General features: G+C 35.0%; 1 protein-coding gene across 1 annotated transcript; it reads left to right on the top strand.

The window, feature by feature from the left end:
- Positions 1-11,344: 11,344 nt before the first annotated feature.
- On the top strand, positions 11,345-12,212 carry LOC308695801 (ecto-ADP-ribosyltransferase 5-like; the record flags this gene model as incomplete). The annotated part of the gene is made up of 2 exons (XM_081374017.1): positions 11,345-11,395; positions 11,472-12,212. The coding sequence occupies 2 exons, from the start codon at positions 11,345-11,347 to the stop codon at positions 12,210-12,212; spliced, it is 792 nt and encodes a 263-aa protein (XP_081230143.1).
- Positions 12,213-18,640: the final 6,428 nt, after the last annotated feature.

Raw genomic sequence — 18,640 nt, 5'->3', positions numbered from 1 at the left:
CTTTCATTGTTGACTGATAGACTGTATTGATAGACAGGAAGAATTTGTGCTTGTGTGTGTGAAACCACAAATACACCAGGGCTTCAGAGGTGTTGCATTTTCAGATGAGCTGAACACTTTCCTACAGCCAAACATGAGCTGGAAGCCTCACCATCACACTACAGTTACATAGGCCTATATTCCTCACAGCAAGCTAAATATCTGATAATGAATATTTTCTCCATCGTAACACATTTCAATTTCAAAAAGGATGTTTTGAACATATGCCTTTTGTCTTTTTCACCGCTCAACATCTTAGAGCACAGGTTTATAAACGTTTGATGCCAATGAACCTCGAATATGCTAAATCCCCTTGTGGTCGACTTAATAATCTGTTTGTTTGAGCTGTTTTATCTGAAAGCAACTTGCACTGGCATATATGTCAGCGCCATTGTTTTGTCTCAAGATGCACACTAGTAATTTTTTTTCTAAGGCACGTTTATAAAAGCAACTTAAATATCCTAATTGAACTAAACCCTAATCCTGGCTTAATCTAAGCGCTGTCTGTGAAAACTGGCCTGAATTATAAATCTTAAAGGGATAGTTCACCCCAAAAAAGAAAATTCTGTCATTAATTACTCACCCACATGTCAATCCAAACCTGATAAGACCTTCATTCATCTTCGGAACACAAATGAAGATCTTTTTGAGGTAACCTTAGAGCTTTCTGTCCTTCCATTGACAGCTATGCAACTGACTTACTGTAAAAAAAGGCCAAATTCTGACAATATCATACCATTTTCCATTAAAACAGTAATAAACCGTAGAAAACAAAATTAGCCTACAAGAATATACTGTGAATTAACAATGCTCAAAGTCGACACTCAGAGGCTGTTTTCATAATCACACCATATACCCTCATTCACTATTCCCTACATTAGTTCACTAATATAGTCCACTTTAATGAAAATAAGTGAGTGAATTGAGACACTGATGAACACCTGATAAGTAGAATTACTGAAGGAGAGACAAACAAGAACAGAAAAAAGAGAAACACAAAAACTACAACTGACTTCCAGCCACTGAGTGTGAAACCAGTTTACAAACCAGTTTAACATTATTTTTTTTTTTTTACAAAAGTTCTTGTTGAGAATTAACAGAGATTTAGTTAATAATAAAGTTTGTTGTCACCATAATGGAGATCAGTATTTGCTTTAGTTGGTCTCTTGTCCCTTGACTTCTTACCATTTATCTCTCTTTGGCTATTATAACAGTGAGTTTATAAAGCACATTTGTTATGGCAAGAAAGAGCCAAGAGGAAGATGATCAAGTGTTTTTGGATTTTATGATGATGTCACAATCATTCTGGACATGTCTGATTCTATGATCTTTCCTGTATATATTCTTTGAATTAATGGGTATTTCACATTAAGCATATATCTGTGAATTTACAACATGAAATCAATATGAAGAACATCGTAATCATATAGTGCATTAAAACATTTTTAACTCCTGCTTGACTTAGACACACACAGACATCAACAATCAGCAAATGAATCTCAACAATGGTGACAATCAAAAGTTTCATGTCGCAATGCATTCTGGGTTCTAGGATAATATAAAACTCCCAGCATGCACTGCTGCATGAATAAAAAATAAAAACATATAGTGCCACCATTGTTGAGATTCATGTGCTAAATTGTGATATCTCTGTGTTTCTAAAAGACTGTGTAGCTCTGTTTCTTTGGTTTATGCCTGATGTGTTAAAAAACAATGTCATTGTAATTTGTTGCTGTGGTTACACAATGGTGCTAATGTAACACTTTTGATTGAGAATTAAACTCTGAATGAATGATAATGAATTCCTTAGGCAATGATTATGATTATTTTGTCATCATAATTATTATAACCGCAATCATTCATAAACTGTGTGTGTGCACAAGTATGACTTGCACAAAAACAGCTCAAGCAGCAAAAGAAACATTAATGTTTTAGCATCAGCATCCCAACTAAAGCAAGCACTGATCTCTATAATGGTAACTTCAAACCAAACATTTTCAATTCATATATATCTCAATATCTCAATAAGAACTTCTGTAGATGTATGACAGAAATAAAGTCATGCTAGTTAATAATAAGTGTAATAATGTGTAATGGCTGGAAGTCAGTTGTATTTCTTGTGTTTCTCTATTTTCTGTTCTTGTTGTTCCTCTTTCCTTCAGTGATTCTGCTTGTTAACAGCATATGTTCATAACTAATGCTCAACAATCACTTACATATTCTCTTAATTATCTCACTGCAACACTGTCTCAATGTTACTTTTACTCTTTGTATTGTGGATTTTCCTGTGGGGATGAAAGGGTTAACAGTGTAAGATAAAAAGACACACCCACAAAATGTATTTTAACAGTAATAAACTAAGTTATAAAACAGGTTTATACTGGCAACACTGTTGCCAGTAGTTTACTGTAAAATCTTGTTTTTTGGGTCACCATTGTGCAGAAGAGTAGAGCCTGTGCTTCAGTCCAGGAGAAGATCTAAACTTTGATGATACTCTGCATGTTGCTTTATTTAATATTGCATTATCTTTCAGGATTTAGCATTAAGCTTTGTATTAGTAGAAAACCTGTAGTATTTTCAAATTACCATGCTTTCCCCCCTCATATCCCCCTGAGAGGAGAGATTTATGTATTTTTGTCTGGAAAAAATCGTCCGATGACGCAAAAAATTGTCATTTTGCGTCATCGGAGGATTTTCTGTCCAGAGGCTAAAGACTACAGCCAGTAGATGGCGTTGTTCCGCATGTTTTCAACCCGCCCATACAGGGTGGGATCTCACTCACAGAATGTACACAGTATCAGCCGTCTTTCTTTGGAAGCTAAGCTAGCATGCTCTTGTTCTGTGGAGAAAGCTGAATAATAGGAGAAAGCTGAGTAAGTAGGGGTTACCATCTTCCTTTTCCCGGACTTGTCCGGCGGGCGAGACTGTTAAAAATGTCCGGGATTCGGCTTTTGCGTTCTGCGGTCGCCATTCATTGTTTACATGCACACCTCTCGTTTCAATCTAACTGAATTAATTCCGATCGGTGAATCTGACTGTAGTGTTTACATGAACGCTAAACAAGTGATCGGTTGATGTGCGTTTTAACATTGCTAAGAAAATTCCCGCTCCTCCGTGAGAGATGCGAGACCCGGCGCGTCTCAGTAATGAAGCCACCGGCCTCGCGCCGTTCTCCCGCGGCCGTCAGCCTCGTCCTGCTCGCCACAGTAAACATGATGAATGCACAGCAAAAACTCCAGTGTTAAATTAACACTCCTGGGAGTGTATATGAGTCCACACTCAAAAGTGTAAAGTGTTAAAATATGAGTGTTAAATTAACACTCAAGAGTGTTAAAGTTAATGAGATAATTAAGTGATTAATTTAGTGATGATTGAGCATTATTGAAGACACCTGATGTTAACAAGCAGAATCACTGAAGGAGGAAATCACTAATTGTAAGTTACCATTAAGGTGATGGGTGTTTGCTTTAGTCGGGCTCTTGACACTTATATGTTTACTTTAAATTTTGCTTGTCTGCTGTTATTGATTTATAACAGTCAGATGAACAAAGAGACAATGTGATCTGATGGTGTTGGTTATGTTTTGACATAATCATGTTGTGATCTGTAAAACAAAACTTATTGAGATGGCTTAACTTGTTAGTTACAGCAGCTCTGTGATTCTACAGCACATGATTTTCAGTATTTTTCATATAATCCAAAAATATTTCATAACCATTGTTCTGATCAAAAGACTTTCAAATGAATTTATTTAGAAACACAGACATCAATAATCAGCCTGTGAATCTCAACAATGGTGACAATAATAAAGCATGTTGCAGTCGCTGCCACCAATCACAACTCATTAATGGCTCCCATCATGCATTGCGGTATGAATAAATTATGATCTGAATTGTCTGTGTAATTTACTTTTCCTAATTAAATATTCTGCTCGTCACCATTGTTGAGATGCATAGACTGAATCTTGACGTCTGTGTGTGCCTAAAAGAAAGATTTTTTTTTTTAAACAACTTTTAAGAAATCCTTTGTATTATATCTAAAATTCTGGATATTTATGCAGATTCACAGTTATGCTGTAATCAACAACATAAATCTAAGTCAGAAATAAGGATCTTAATGAGTTCAGTGATCAAGTTCAAATGATGATTGTCATAATATAACCAACACCAGCAGATCACTTTTTCTCTTTGTTCATCGGGCAGTTATAAGATACAACAGCCAAACAAAATCTAAAGTAAATGTATAAGGGTCAAGAGCCCGACTAAAGCAAACACCCATCACCATAACGGTGGCTTACAATTTGTGATTTTCTCCTTCAGTGATTCTGCTTGTTAACATCAGGTGTCTTCAATAATTATCAATCATTACTAAATTAATCACTTAATTAGCTCATTAACTTTAACACTCTTGAGTGTTAATTTAACACTCATATTTTAACACTTTACACTCTTGAGTGTGGACTCATATACACTCCCAGGAGTGTTAATTTAACACTGGAGTTTTTGCTGTGTGGCGACTGTAGAACGCAAAAGCCGAATCCCGGACATTTTGGGTCTCTAAATCCCTGGCAAACTCATCATTACTACTGTGTCAGTAGAGTATCTTGTTTATCTTTACAAAAAAAAAAAAAAAAAATGTAAATGTTGTGCTTTCTGATGATTAAAACAATTAATAATAATAAAAATAATAAAACGACATAAAATGATTAAATATGAACCAAGGAAATTGCGGCGAAGTTGAAAATTGAGTGTTAACGCATTATATTACAATTGTTAATGACACAACATTGTAAAGGCTACAAAAACTATCCGCTAACAGTATTCATGACTCTTGCATTGCTCTCCGCCATTTTGAAAAGGTCAAAGGTTATCTCATCTCGGCAACTCGTGCATCAAAATATTCTATGAGCTGCCCAGTAGAAAATACCACATGAGGGGGTGTTCATGTGCAGTTTCCAAGTCGGCTTTTGGTATTTACCATAATTACCATAGCACGTGAAGGCACCAGTGCATTAACCCTCTGGAGTCTGAGCTGTTTTCTGGGCCCTAGAGGTGTTCTGACATGCTCTGACATTTGTGCTTTTTTCAGTTATTTATAAACATGTTAATGGCAAAGGTGTAAATTCACTCTATATAGCACAAACAGGGCTACCAAAATATCTGATCAACATGCATGTATATGTTTGAATTTTTAAAAGAATAATGTTTATGCGTGGTTATTGGAAAAAATAAAAATGAAAGTTGCAGAAATAAGGCCACAAAACACATACTAAATATGTGGCAATAAGACTTTTGACTAAAGGATATCATCGCCTATAGTTTTTTCTTCTAAATTATGTGAAAATAGTCTTGCTTTATCGTTCACATAAAACCATACATTGATTTAAATTGATGTAAAACAGGTTTTGCTTGGAAAGCCAATATGCGAGGGGGGCGTGAACGAGGAGTGGTTTTCACCTGAATTACCACCCACTCTGCATAATGATGAGCCATTCACTCAGGTGTGACAACTGACTGAGCCACAATGCAAGGACCATTTAAGATTTTGCTTACATCTATCTTGTAAATATGTTTTGCTATTTTATTAAAAAGGTTACAATTACAACAATAATTACAATTTCAACAATATTTCAAGTGTACTCTTTCTTTGTAAAAAAAGATTATAGGCCTACATTTTATCTATGTATTCATTACTTTGAATATAGCCAACATTGGAACAGCTAACATCTTAGTTGATGACTTTATTTTTGACAAAAATAGTAGGCTATTTTATATATAGAAATTGCTAAACAAAAGCTTATTTGACGAGGCAGTATATTCTACAGTAAAAACTGTACCCAAATCTACTAAACAAAATGTTGTCTTTCATATTTCACCTGACTGTAACGTTGTTTTCATGAAATACGCTTACACACGCTTAAAATGATGATAATTAAGTGTAAAGATAGGTATTACTGAAAATATTTGGTGTTTGGGGTGAGGATTGGGGTTGATACATTTATAAAGTAGCTGTTTTTTATTTATTTTTCTGATGTGCACAAATAAGCGACAGGTATCATAAGATTTTCTTCTCCATGTTCCTTTTTTTCTATTCTTTTATTCGTTCACATGTAATAATGAATGAATGAATGAATGAATGAATTTATGTATGACTTGTGCAATAAATAAATAAAAATATAAAAAAATACGATAGGCTATTGACTCGCGATCTTCGCAGTAGGCTAGTGAACGCACCGGAGAAACGCACATTTATTAGGCTACATAGTTTTTTTGTTTTGGATGGTTTTGTTTAGAACCAGCTGTAAATGTAAATATATTTCACATTTTTTAGACATGTGAGGCGAGTAGGCTATGGTCTGGTTGATGATCTCCAGTTCAAGCACCTTATGTTGTGATTGCTAGCCTATATTTACTTTAAATCCAGGAAATTTGTCAATGAAAAAAATATTAAAATTAAGATACAATTGATACAAAACGAAATTCGTTTTAAAGAAAGGATTTGTACTTTCTGTTTTGAGGTATCTGTGAATGTTTGAAAGTCAACTGTCACGTAATATTGTTTTTTGCCAGCTGTGGTAAACAGCGCATCTATGCCGTTCATTCATTCATAAACAGAAACCTGAGAAGGAAAAACTTACTACACAGCAAAAACTCCAGTGTTAAATTAACACTCCTGGGAGTGTATATGAGTCCACACTCAAGAGTGTAAAGTGTTAAAATATGAGTGTTAAATTAACACTCAAGAGTGTTAAAGTTAATGAGCTAATTAAGTGATTAATTTAGTAATGATTGATCATTATTGAAGACACCTGATGTTAACAAGCAGAATCACTGAAGGAGAAAATCACAAATTGTAAGCCACCGATATGGTGATGGGTGTTTGCTTTAGTCGGGCTCTTGACACTTATACATTTACTTTTGATTTTGTTTGGCTTATGTATCTTATAACTGCCCGATGAACAAAGAGAAAAAGTGATCTGCTGGTGTTGGTTATATTATGACAATCATCATTTGAACTTGATCACTTAACTCATTAAGATCCTTATTTCTGACTTAGATTTATGTTGTTGATTACAGCATAACTGTGAATCTGCATAAATATCCAGAATTTTAGATATAATACAAAGGATTTCTTAAAAGTTGTTTAAAAAAAAAATCTTTCTTTTAGGCACACACAGACGTCAAGATTCAGTCTATGCATCTCAACAATGGTGACGAGCAGAATATTTAATTAGGAAAAGTAAATTACACAGACAATTCAGATCATAATTTATTCATACCGCAATGCATGATGGGAGCCATTAATGAGTTGTGATTGGTGGCAGCGACTGCAACATGCTTTATTATTGTCACCATTGTTGAGATTCACAGGCTGATTATTGATGTCTGTGTTTCTAAATAAATTCATTTGAAAGTCTTTTGATCAGAACAATGGTTATGAAATATTTTTGGATTATATGAAAAATACTGAAAATCATGTGCTGTAGAATCACAGAGCTGCTGTAACTAACAAGTTAAGCCATCTCAATAAGTTTTGTTTTACAGATCACAACATGATTATGTCAAAACATAACCAACACCATCAGATCACATTGTCTCTTTGTTCATCTGACTGTTATAAATCAATAACAGCAGACAAGCAAAATTTAAAGTAAACATATAAGTGTCAAGAGCCCGACTAAAGCAAACACCCATCACCTTAATGGTAACTTACAATTAGTGATTTCCTCCTTCAGTGATTCTGCTTGTTAACATCAGGTGTCTTCAATAATGCTCAATCATCACTAAATTAATCACTTAATTATCTCATTAACTTTAACACTCTTGAGTGTTAATTTAACACTCATATTTTAACACTTTACACTTTTGAGTGTGGACTCATATACACTCCCAGGAGTGTTAATTTAACACTGGAGTTTTTGCTGTGTAGTATTCCTCAGCTCGTATTCCTCGTATTCGTCATTATTCCTCACAGCGCTGCGTTGTAAACAAGTAGTGTTCTGAATAAACTGGTGTTTTGGTTTTCTTGTGCTGATGATAGGGGCGTTCACAGGATTGCGCGGATTACCTCAGCCATTTGCGTTTGAATAGCACGCGCTCTCTGTGGGCGGAGTCACATTACATTTGAATTAGCTCTAATGAGGTCGACTGGAATCGCTCTCTTTTAATACAGATTTCACAAGATGAGAATATTTGTTTTTTATATAAATTACTTCATTAAAAAGTAGAGAATTCAAGCTTCATGCCTGTGTGTCTGAATGCCTGTTTGACTGAGTATTCGCTAAGCTACAGTTCATTTTCGGACGCGTTTCAGAATGGACTACACGGACAGAGAGAAGGCAGAACTCGCTTCGTGTTTATTTTTCTTTATTTGGCAAAAAGCACAACACTTTGTTTTTATTGTGAGTATACACAAAAATAATACACATTTAACAGAATCGATTGATGTATGAAACTTGTTTTGTAAAATCAAAGTCAAAAGAGAATTTCGGGTCTCAATCAACTCATAAGGAAAAAAATCGAGCAGATCACGCCGGCGTGATCTCAGACCCCTGAGGGTTAAAAAGTTCATAAAGAGATCGTAAATATAATCTATATTAATTGAGCACTTTAGTCCAAATTTTCTGAAGAGACTCGATCGCTTTATACAATAAACCTCTAGGTTACTAATGTAACCCCTGTTCCCTGAAGGAGGGAATGAGAATGAACCTCATTGATTCTTACTGAAGCTCAAACGTGCTGTGTAACACGAGAATGAACCTCACTGGTTCTTGCAGAAGCTCAAACTGAACACACATCTGTATACTGTATCCAGTGTAGACAGCGTCAGTGATTTTAATTAGTTTATTTGCTTTAGACACAACGCTCACATCCAGTGTTGGCAAATGTCAGCCTTAAGCATCTGAACTCCAGTGGGCGGGGCCTGTGATGCAATGATGTTGAACTATTTATCGAAGTCTTGGAGGCAGTCTTATGCAAATATATTTGCCCGTGTGACCTCACAGATCCCACAAAAGACAAAGGAGACATTTTTGGAGCTTGATTAAATAAATGCTTTGTTTATAATGAGGAGGATGTTTTAAGCTATAAAACTTGCAGCATGTTTTAATGGTCTTTGACCTCTTATATGTCAAAAGATTGAGGAAAATTTAAATTATCATTTCATGAGCCCTTTAAATGTCTCCAAAACATGCTTAAATTGATAAAGTATGTAGAACACTTTCCATTAATATAAAATGTGTTCCTATTTAGCTTTAAGTGCACTTCTGAATACAGTGCCATCAACTATAGACAAAAAAAGAACTATTGATTTATAATGCAAAAGTCACTATTCATTCCTTACAGACAACACATTAAGAAACACACCTTTCTGCATATTTAAACTGAATCACATACCATTTTTCACTTTTACTCTGACACCGTTTCAACACCGTTCTCACAAAAACCCCATTGTAAGTGTCATTGCCACAGTGAACAGAGAAACAAAACCACACAAGTTTGGTTATCACACTATCAAAACCTACTGGAAGTGTCGTGTCTTTTCTTCTCAGCATGCAATTATGACGACTGACAACTTGAATTAAATATGTCCCCAGAGTGTGTATGTGAAGTTTTAGCTCAAAATACCCAACAGATCATTTTTTACAGCATGTTTAAATTGTCATTTTTTGGGGCTCAGAAAAACGCGCTGTTAGTGTGTGCCCTTTAAATGCAAATAAGCTGCTGCTGGATGACCCAGGGGGCGGAGCTTCATGAGCTCGCGCTCAGTCTCTCAGGACAATTTCATCTCACGGAATGATGATAATATCAGAAACTCTCAGTAACGGTGTTCAGTTCGAGTCGGACAATAATGCCTACAGAGTCAGAGTGCTGTATAGAGATGAAACAGGTATAGTTTAGTAGTTTAATTACGGTTATTATAACGTATTTGTCATCTGCTTTTATGTATACATTATGTATTAATAGCCTACAAGTCTGCTGTCTGAATGATGATCAAGCATATACTGATGAGTTTAATAAAGTTTATTGTACATCACACAAAAGATGAAGCGTCAGTTTTACTTCAGAAAATCACTGTAAGAGCTGAGTAAACACAGTGATTAGAAGTGCGCAAGTACATAAACGAATTTCGGTAGAGTTGAAGGAGCATTCCTGTGGGCGGAGGTTAGTCAAAGAACGGTTCTAATGACGTCATTAAAGAAGGAAGTAGAGGGATGTAGTCCAAACGAGCCGTTCGATGTAGTCAACTTCTGTTAAATAAAATATCTCGCTTGGCACTGAACTTTGAGCTTTATAATTTTACAGATATTATTTATACTCTAACAACAACATTACACACTAACTAAAGTCTGAAACATGGGATCACGAAGAACGGGACCTTTAATTTGTACATCAGTAGATGTATCTTAAAAAAACAAAACATTATTTAGTTTTGTGCTTAATATGAATGACATGAATGATGCACATTTCCATGATCATAATCTGGTGTCAACCCTCTTTCTGCTGGGCAAAAGAGTCAGCAATAGAGGCTTGGCATTCACTGCTGCTAACCACTCTTCGCGGGCTTCAGATTTAATTTGTAACTGAGATTTGGAGATCTGGATCCAGGGGGTGGGTGGGTCATACCTGGGGTTTCATTTTTATTTTAATTTTTCTTCATTTTGTTTTTTCCTCTTTTTTATATATATTTTTTTATATATGTTAATCATATGCTTCATTATATATGCTTATGTATAGGTATGTATGTGAATATATATATATATATATATATATATATATATATAGGAGGAGGAAACCACAAATACTCTATTTTTATTTTGGCTTGTATATACCTGTATGTATTGTCTTTCTAAAAAAAAAAAAAAAAAAAAAAATGTGCTCACAAAAAAAAAAACCTCTTTCTGCTGGCACTGACATGACAGGAGCGAGTTTGTTCTTTTTAAACCACACATACACCAGACTTTCACAGGTGTTGCATTATGGAGAGTTAAACTATTCAGATGACCTGTTGCACAGTTGCTATATGTTCCAGTACTCAAGCGCAGACATTTTCAGCGATATAAAAAAGCCACCTTCCTCATCTCTTGGTTTGAAGAGTCGTTGTCGTCTGGCTGTGAGGGACTGACTTTTCTGATCTTCTCCTCTCCTCATTGAGATCCTAAAAAAGAGAAGAATAATAGACCACAATATTCTCAGGTAATTTTATGGGACATTTTGAGTAATGGATTTAGTGAAACGCTGTTGTCTTTCATCATCTGTTCTTCACTAGATCTACTAGATCATCTGAGGGATTTGACTGAATCAAGATGCTGCTGATCATTGAAGCTCTTCTTCTCATTTTAGCTGCTCTAGGACAGGTAAGCTTGTGTTCTAGTATGAATATTACAGACATGAATACTGATGATGTGATCATTGTGATGTCTGTTGCTGCAGGATCACAGAGCTGCTGCTGCTGTTGAAGGAAAGATATATCCATTGGATATGGCTCTGAATTCTGTTGATGACCAGTATGACGGTTGTAGAGAGAACATGGCGAATCTGGTGAAGACAAAATATCTGAAGGAGGAAATGTCTGACTCAGAATCTGAATTTGCAATAGCTTGGAAACATGCTGAAAAGAAATACACGCCACCAGGAGATGACTTGACAAAGAATCACTCAATTGCTATTTATGTGTATACAAACTCCATTTTAAAGCTATATGAGCATTTCAATGGTGCTGTTCGTAATGATAAGAAAAAATACAAAAACAAAACATTCGAATGGTATTCACTTTACTTTTTGTTAACAGATGCATTACAGATTCTGAAGAAAAAACAAAAAGGATGCTATTCAACTTATCGTGGTACAAATATTGAATTTAATAAGAATGTTCTGAACAAAGAGGTTCGTTTCGGTTCATTTGCTTCTTCCTCTTTTAATCGTAACAGAACAAGGTTTTTTGGAAATAAATCTTGTTTTGTAATCAAAACTTGTAAAGGTGCTGATCTGACAAAATATTCTAAGCTTCGTCATGAGAAAGAGGTGCTGATTCCTCCATATGAGAAGTTTAAAGTCACTGCCGTCAAGACAAGAAGAGATCAGAAAGATCTCTGGTGTGAGACTGTGTTCACTTTGAAAAGCTCTAGAACAAGAAGTGACCTGAACTGTGCAGTGGCATTTAATAAACCATAACAAAGTACTAAGAATCATCAGCACATCAGCTCAAACACTGTTCCCTTTTGGTTTAGTTCATTTATACTTTGTCGAAAAACACAATTAACATAATTTCAACAAAATTAAATAAAGTTATTTTTAAGTGACCCAGTTCAGTGGCCTCAAAGTGATTTTATATGTGTCTTGAATTAATTTCTTCATACATGCTTGCATCTTTTTGCATCACATTACTGAACATTTACAGCATTGTCAGCAGTAGCTTATTGACTGAATGACTTTCTAAGTGCAATGCAGCAATATTTTCTATATTTCAATATTATCAATATGCTAAAAAGTTTTTGCTTCTTGTTGAATTTTATTGGTTTCAATTAACTTCGATTTTTTTATTTATTATTATTTAAACTTAAGTTAATATTTTTTACCTTATTAATGTTCGTGGTTTTCATTGTGCAGAAGAGACGCTTGTGGTTTTGTTGTGCTTGGCTTTACTAACACCATGACGCTTTATGAAATGAGTAGCTTGTGAAATGTATGCAAGATTATGACTCATCTTAAGCAGAGAGAAACTCAGAGTTTGTCCTGCATGAAACCACAGGTCTTCAAAAGTGTTGCATTATCAGATGAGCCTGTTGCTCCATGATTATTTTTTATCTATAATGATCTCACAGTGACTCAAATATATTTCTGAATGTGAAAAACGTACTTTGTTGTCCCACCACAACTCTAAAGTAGAAGAAGGTTTTGGAAATGTTCCTTGTGACTAATGAAATATTTCTTGAAGCCTTCCTGAAAACTGCTGATTCCATGAGAGATGTTTATTATTAAAATAAATCAGAGAAATAAGACTGGGCCAAACTATGAATTATCATTCATCATTCTAGTTGCTTGAACTTAATTATAACATTGATTAATTCTGAATGAAAATCAGTCTTTACAAGTTTTAACTCAGATGTTCAAACTGCAGAGAGAGAAAAACAATGTTTTCATCACCACTTTTGTCTGTGAAGCATTGTAATGATACACCTTACTAATATTTATCACTTTTATGGTATGTCAGATTGAGTTCATTGACTGGTTACAGAGGACAGGAAGAACTTCATATGAGTTGAGTATAATGCATATATTTACAACTTTCTTATTTTATATTTTTTTTAAACTCAGTTTCAGGGTTCTGTCACTCCTGTTTATTCTTGGTTTTGGTGACAGAACTCTGACACTGCAATCATATTGTCTTGCTGAGCGTGCGGTTTTGAGCTCGCTCGGGCTGTGCGTTCTTCTGTCCAATGAGTTGTTTAGTGTGTGGAGCGGGGTGTTCGGATCCCGTCACTTCCCAGATAGCAACATTATTTCGGCCCGGATCCGGCCCACATCCGGCACTTGTGGAATACGGATCTGGCCCACATGCAGCGTGGAATGACGGCACTTGTGTGGCCCACTACTGTTTGCCAGATCTGGGCCAGAAGCAGGCCATAGCAATGCCACATGTCAGCCAAGAGCAAATAAATAAACCAGAACTGGACCTTATCTGAGCCACAAAACCTGTGTATATTAAATATGGAGTCATATCAGCCTTAATAAGCCTGTTAACAAGCAGAATCACTGAAGGAAAGAAGAAAACAGAAAAAGAGACGAGCAGAAACACAAGAACTACAACTGACTTCAGACACAGTCTTAGATGAAATCAACTGAAGAGAAAAAAAGACATTAAATCTGTGAAGATCTCAGCAGAGGAGGATTAAACAACTCCACAAACAGCATTACCAGCTTCACTTATTACTAACCAGACTGACTTTATTTCTACCAGAAAGACTCGGAAGATAAAGTGATGTAACAAAGCATATATTTATTGGCAGCCCGGCAAGCATTGTAAAGTTCTTTGGCGTAGGCGGATCTGCATCTCCTGCCTGAAGACGAAGGCAGGGGCGCAGCTGACCCCCCTAGAAGGTATGGACAGGACCATCCTGGTGGTGGTGGGGAGGATGGAGGTTGTTGTCGCGTCGGCATCTGCGAACTCAAACATGAGTAAGTACCTATCTTTTATACAGAAGGTATAAAGACGTGATTGGATAGAGATGAAGGTAATAAGTGACGTAGTGATTGAGTCTTCCTGGCAGAACTTAGCTAAAGCTTCCATTTCTGTCAGACGTCTACAAAAGTTTTTATTGAGAATTAACAGAGGTTTAACTCTAATGTGTTTCATTTGAAGTCACCATAATAGTGATTGGTGTTTCCATTAGTTAGGCTCTTAACTCTTAATATAGCTTAACTCTTAGTCTTTTTTGGCTGCTGTGACAATGCGTTTGTCAAACACATTTGCAGCAGCAAAGAAAGCTAAAGTGCAATGAGATCAGGTGGTGATGGTTTCCTGTTGATGGTTTTATAATCATCATGAAATAACCTCATTCACTGATGTCTTTGGAATCTAACAATTGTGTTGATCCATTAATATTTTCACATCACAAACACTGTTACTGCAGCATGAGAACCACCAATATTATAACAATTAGTTTAAAGCTTTTAACAAACATTAGATCAAAATATTAGCTCATGTTGACACACACAGATATCAACAAACAGCGTATGAATCTCAACAATGGTGACAATCACAAATATTTTGATAGATTAATTCAGAACATCACTGAAAAGCTACTAATTCACAACAAAAACAACAGCAAAAAATAAAAGCAAATATTTAGAATCAAACAAAATTATAGGACAATTCAGCAGCATCATTTATTAATGTTGCAATGCATGCTGGGAATTTTGTACTATGCTGGTACCCAGCATGCATTGCAGCAAAGTACTTTTGATTGTCACCATTGTTGAGATTCATACGCTGATTGTTGATGTCTGTGTGTGTCAGCAAAAGCTAATAATTTGATCTAATGTTTGTTAAAAACTTTAAACTGATTGTTATAATATTGCTGTTTCTCATGCTGCAGTAACACAGGGTAATTATTAATAATTGGTAATTATTGAGAATTAACAGAGGTTTAACTCTAATGTGTTTAATTTGAAGTCACCATAATAGTGAATAGTGTTTCCATTAGTTGGGCTCTTAACTCTTATTAATGTCTTCTTTGGCTGCTCTGACAGTGTTTGTCAAACACATTTGCAGCAGCAAAGAAAACTAAAGTGAAATGAGATCAGGTGATGATGGTTACCTGTTGATGGATTTATAATCATCATTAAAAAAACCTGTTTCACTGATGTCTTTGGAGTCTAACAATTGTGTTATTCCATTAATATCTTCACACAAAAAAACCTGGTGTTTTTCTGCATCGTGAGGTCCAGCAATATTATAACAATCAGTTATTTGTTAGAAAACACAATTTGTTTAATTTCAACAACATGAAATAAAGTTATTTTAAGTGACCCAATTCAGTGGACTCTGATTTTATATGCATCTCATTTCTTAATGTATATTTATATCTTTTTGCATCATATTACAGAACAATTTTAGTGCTTTCTATCTAACAAACTGTCAGCGATAGATTATTGACTGCTAAATGACCTTTTGAGTGCAATGCAGCTGTGTGAAATAAACTTTATTTATTTATTTGTTTGTGGTTTTCATTGTGTAGAAGAGTGACTCTTGTGGTTGTGTTGTGTTTGGCTTTACTAACACCATGACGCTTTATGAAATGAGCAATAGCTGCTAAAACCTGTGAAATGACGAGTCTTTTCATAAGTGTTCATCCCTTTACATTCAGTCAAAAATAATGTTGCTAGTATGTAGATAAAATAAAATAATTGAAAACTTTGATTAATTAAATTATTTTAACAAAATGTCCATTTGTTTAAATTCTAGTCTTCTTATATGAACTTTAATTGTGTGGAAAAGCTTTCCTCAATTGAATAAACCCAATTTAAAATAGTTACTCTGAGGGCCTTATAGAGGACAGAAATGTCTGTGTCAAAAAGTGTCATTAAAAAGTTTGAAGTTTGTGAGTACAGACTTAAGTCTGCTCTCATTTTAAAGAAAGACCCTTGGCAAAATATTTTTGAAGAGATCTTTTTTTTTAAATAAAAAAATGAAACAAAAAAAGTTATAGAGGTTTAAGGTATGCAAATAACTTATGAATATTATTTTACATACAATATATATTATATGAAACATGTTGACCTCTAGAGCTCCTAGAAAATTTCGTTTGGGCGCAATACCAGATTTTCCCCATTAGATGCCAGTAAAGCTCCACTGGTCCAAACAGATTTGCAGTAGTTGTTCGCTCTCAAATATTACACACACAAACACACATTTTTTTTTTATTGCACACATACAAACCACACACCAACACACCCGTACAATTATAATCTATCCAATTTACCCATGTAAATTACTCAATTTACTATGCAAAAGCAGAATAAAGCAAGTATTTACTTTATAGGCCTAACCTGAGAAATTGGCATCATCTAGTAAAAAATAGTAAAACATTTAATGAAAGAATGAAAGCTTTTTAACAAAGATTGCATTATTTTGTTGTCAAATGCCCCTAGGATTAAAACTGGGTTTCAATGGGGACATTTTTGTCCTTAAGAACCTTAGAGGAACTACTGTGTGTACCTAGTGTAAAATTGATTTAATAAAGGAAATTGGGGTGAAATAGTTTTGTCTAATAAAATACAAACTTAAGCCAAAATGCAGTTGGCATTAAAACATCAAAAAACACAACTGATAAGTGCTATGTGTGGGCTGTATGACTCATCTTAAGCAGAGAGAAACTCAGAGTTTGTCCTGCATGAAACCACAGGTCTTCTTCACAAGGGTCGCATTATCAGAAGAGATGAACGAAGACAGCGGGAAGAAAATGAGAAGATTTGTTCTTTTTTCCTTCAAATAAGGGCAGAAGTTGATATATCAACTATTATGATTGAAAATATTCCTGAGCATGTCCTGGATTGTGTTTTCCCTGTCCATTTGTTAATTTTAACATTAGCAACATTATTTCGGCCCAGATCCGGCCTACATTTGGCATTTGTGGAATACTGATCTGGCCCACATCCCAGCTATAAATGTTTTGTTCTAAAAACGTTCTGAGAACATTACCATGAAGTTCTAATAATGTTTTCATTGGGTAGTTTTATTCTGGTTCACAGAATGTTCTGCAAAAAGGTACACAGCAAAAACTCCAGTGATAAAAGTTAATGAGATAATTAAGTGAGTAATTGAGCAATGAGTGACCATTATTGAAGACACTTTATGTTGAGCAGACGCTTTTATTCAAAGCGACTTACAGCGGACTAAGGTTTAGACAGAGAGTTAGGTTTGCCTTGTTGATTACAGCAGCCCAGTGATTTTATAGCATACGATTTTTATCATTTTCTATAGAATCAAAAATATTTCTTAAAAGTTCTGTTAAAAATATTTTGCAAAAATGTTTTAATTAGACACACAGACATCAAGATTGAGTGTATGTATCTCAACAATGGTGCAATAATAAAGCATGTTGCAGTGGCTGCCACCAATCAAAACTCATTCATGGCTCCCATCATGCATTGCAGTATGAATAAATTATGATCTGGATTGTCTTATTTGTTTCCGGTTCCTAATTAAATATTTAGTTTGTCACCATTGTTGAGATTCATGCACTCAATCTTGACGTGTGTTTGTGCCTAAACATTTTTGTTTTTATTCAAAACAACTTTTAAGAAACACTTTGTATTATATTGAAAATTTTGTATCTCATTTTAAGAGTCACAGTCATGCTGTAATCAACTATTTAAATCAGTCAGAGATTAAACTCTTAATGAGTTTTGAGATTTAGGTCAATTTATTGTCATAACCAACAACATCTAAGAGTGTCCTTACAACAGCCAAACACATTCATAAGTAAAAAAAAAAACGTATGGGTCAAGAACCCAACTAAAACAAACACTATTCTCCATAATGGTGATTTAAAAAAGTGATTTTCTCCTTCAGTGATTCTGCTTGTTAACATCAGGTGTCTTCAATAATGATCAATCATCACTCAATTCATCACTTAATTAAGTGTGCTTGCTGAAAGCGCACACTTATTGTTCTTCTTAAGTTTTCTTATTATTATTATTATTAAGTGTGCTTGCTGAAAGCGCACACTTATTGTTCTTCTTAAGTTTTCTTATTAAGTGTGCTTGCTGAAAGCAGCACACTTATTGTTCTTCTTAAGTTTTCTTATTATTATTATTATTATTATTATTATTATTCCCGGGAGAAAAATTTTGGCCAGCTCCTGCGCCTAGGCCCTTTGAGACAGAGACACCGTTCCAACTTTAAAACGTTCGGTCAGTACCGGTGTAAGTTGCTCGTGAAGATGACATCACAAGTCCATGTCGTTCGTCCGCCATAGTGGATTGAACAGAAAGCGAAACTAAAGTTTCACAGGTCACAAATTTGGTCCGAACTTCACGAAACTGGACGTACATGATCCTTGGACCAAGCCTCACAAAAGTTACTAGAATGATTTTTG

The sequence above is a fragment of the Scardinius erythrophthalmus genome (assembly GCF_964197995.2).
Source record: "Scardinius erythrophthalmus genome assembly, chromosome: 1".
Classification (NCBI taxonomy): domain Eukaryota; kingdom Metazoa; phylum Chordata; class Actinopteri; order Cypriniformes; family Leuciscidae; genus Scardinius; species Scardinius erythrophthalmus.
Note: the sequence above shows the minus strand (reverse complement) of the source record. Positions and strands in the feature narration are given on the sequence as shown.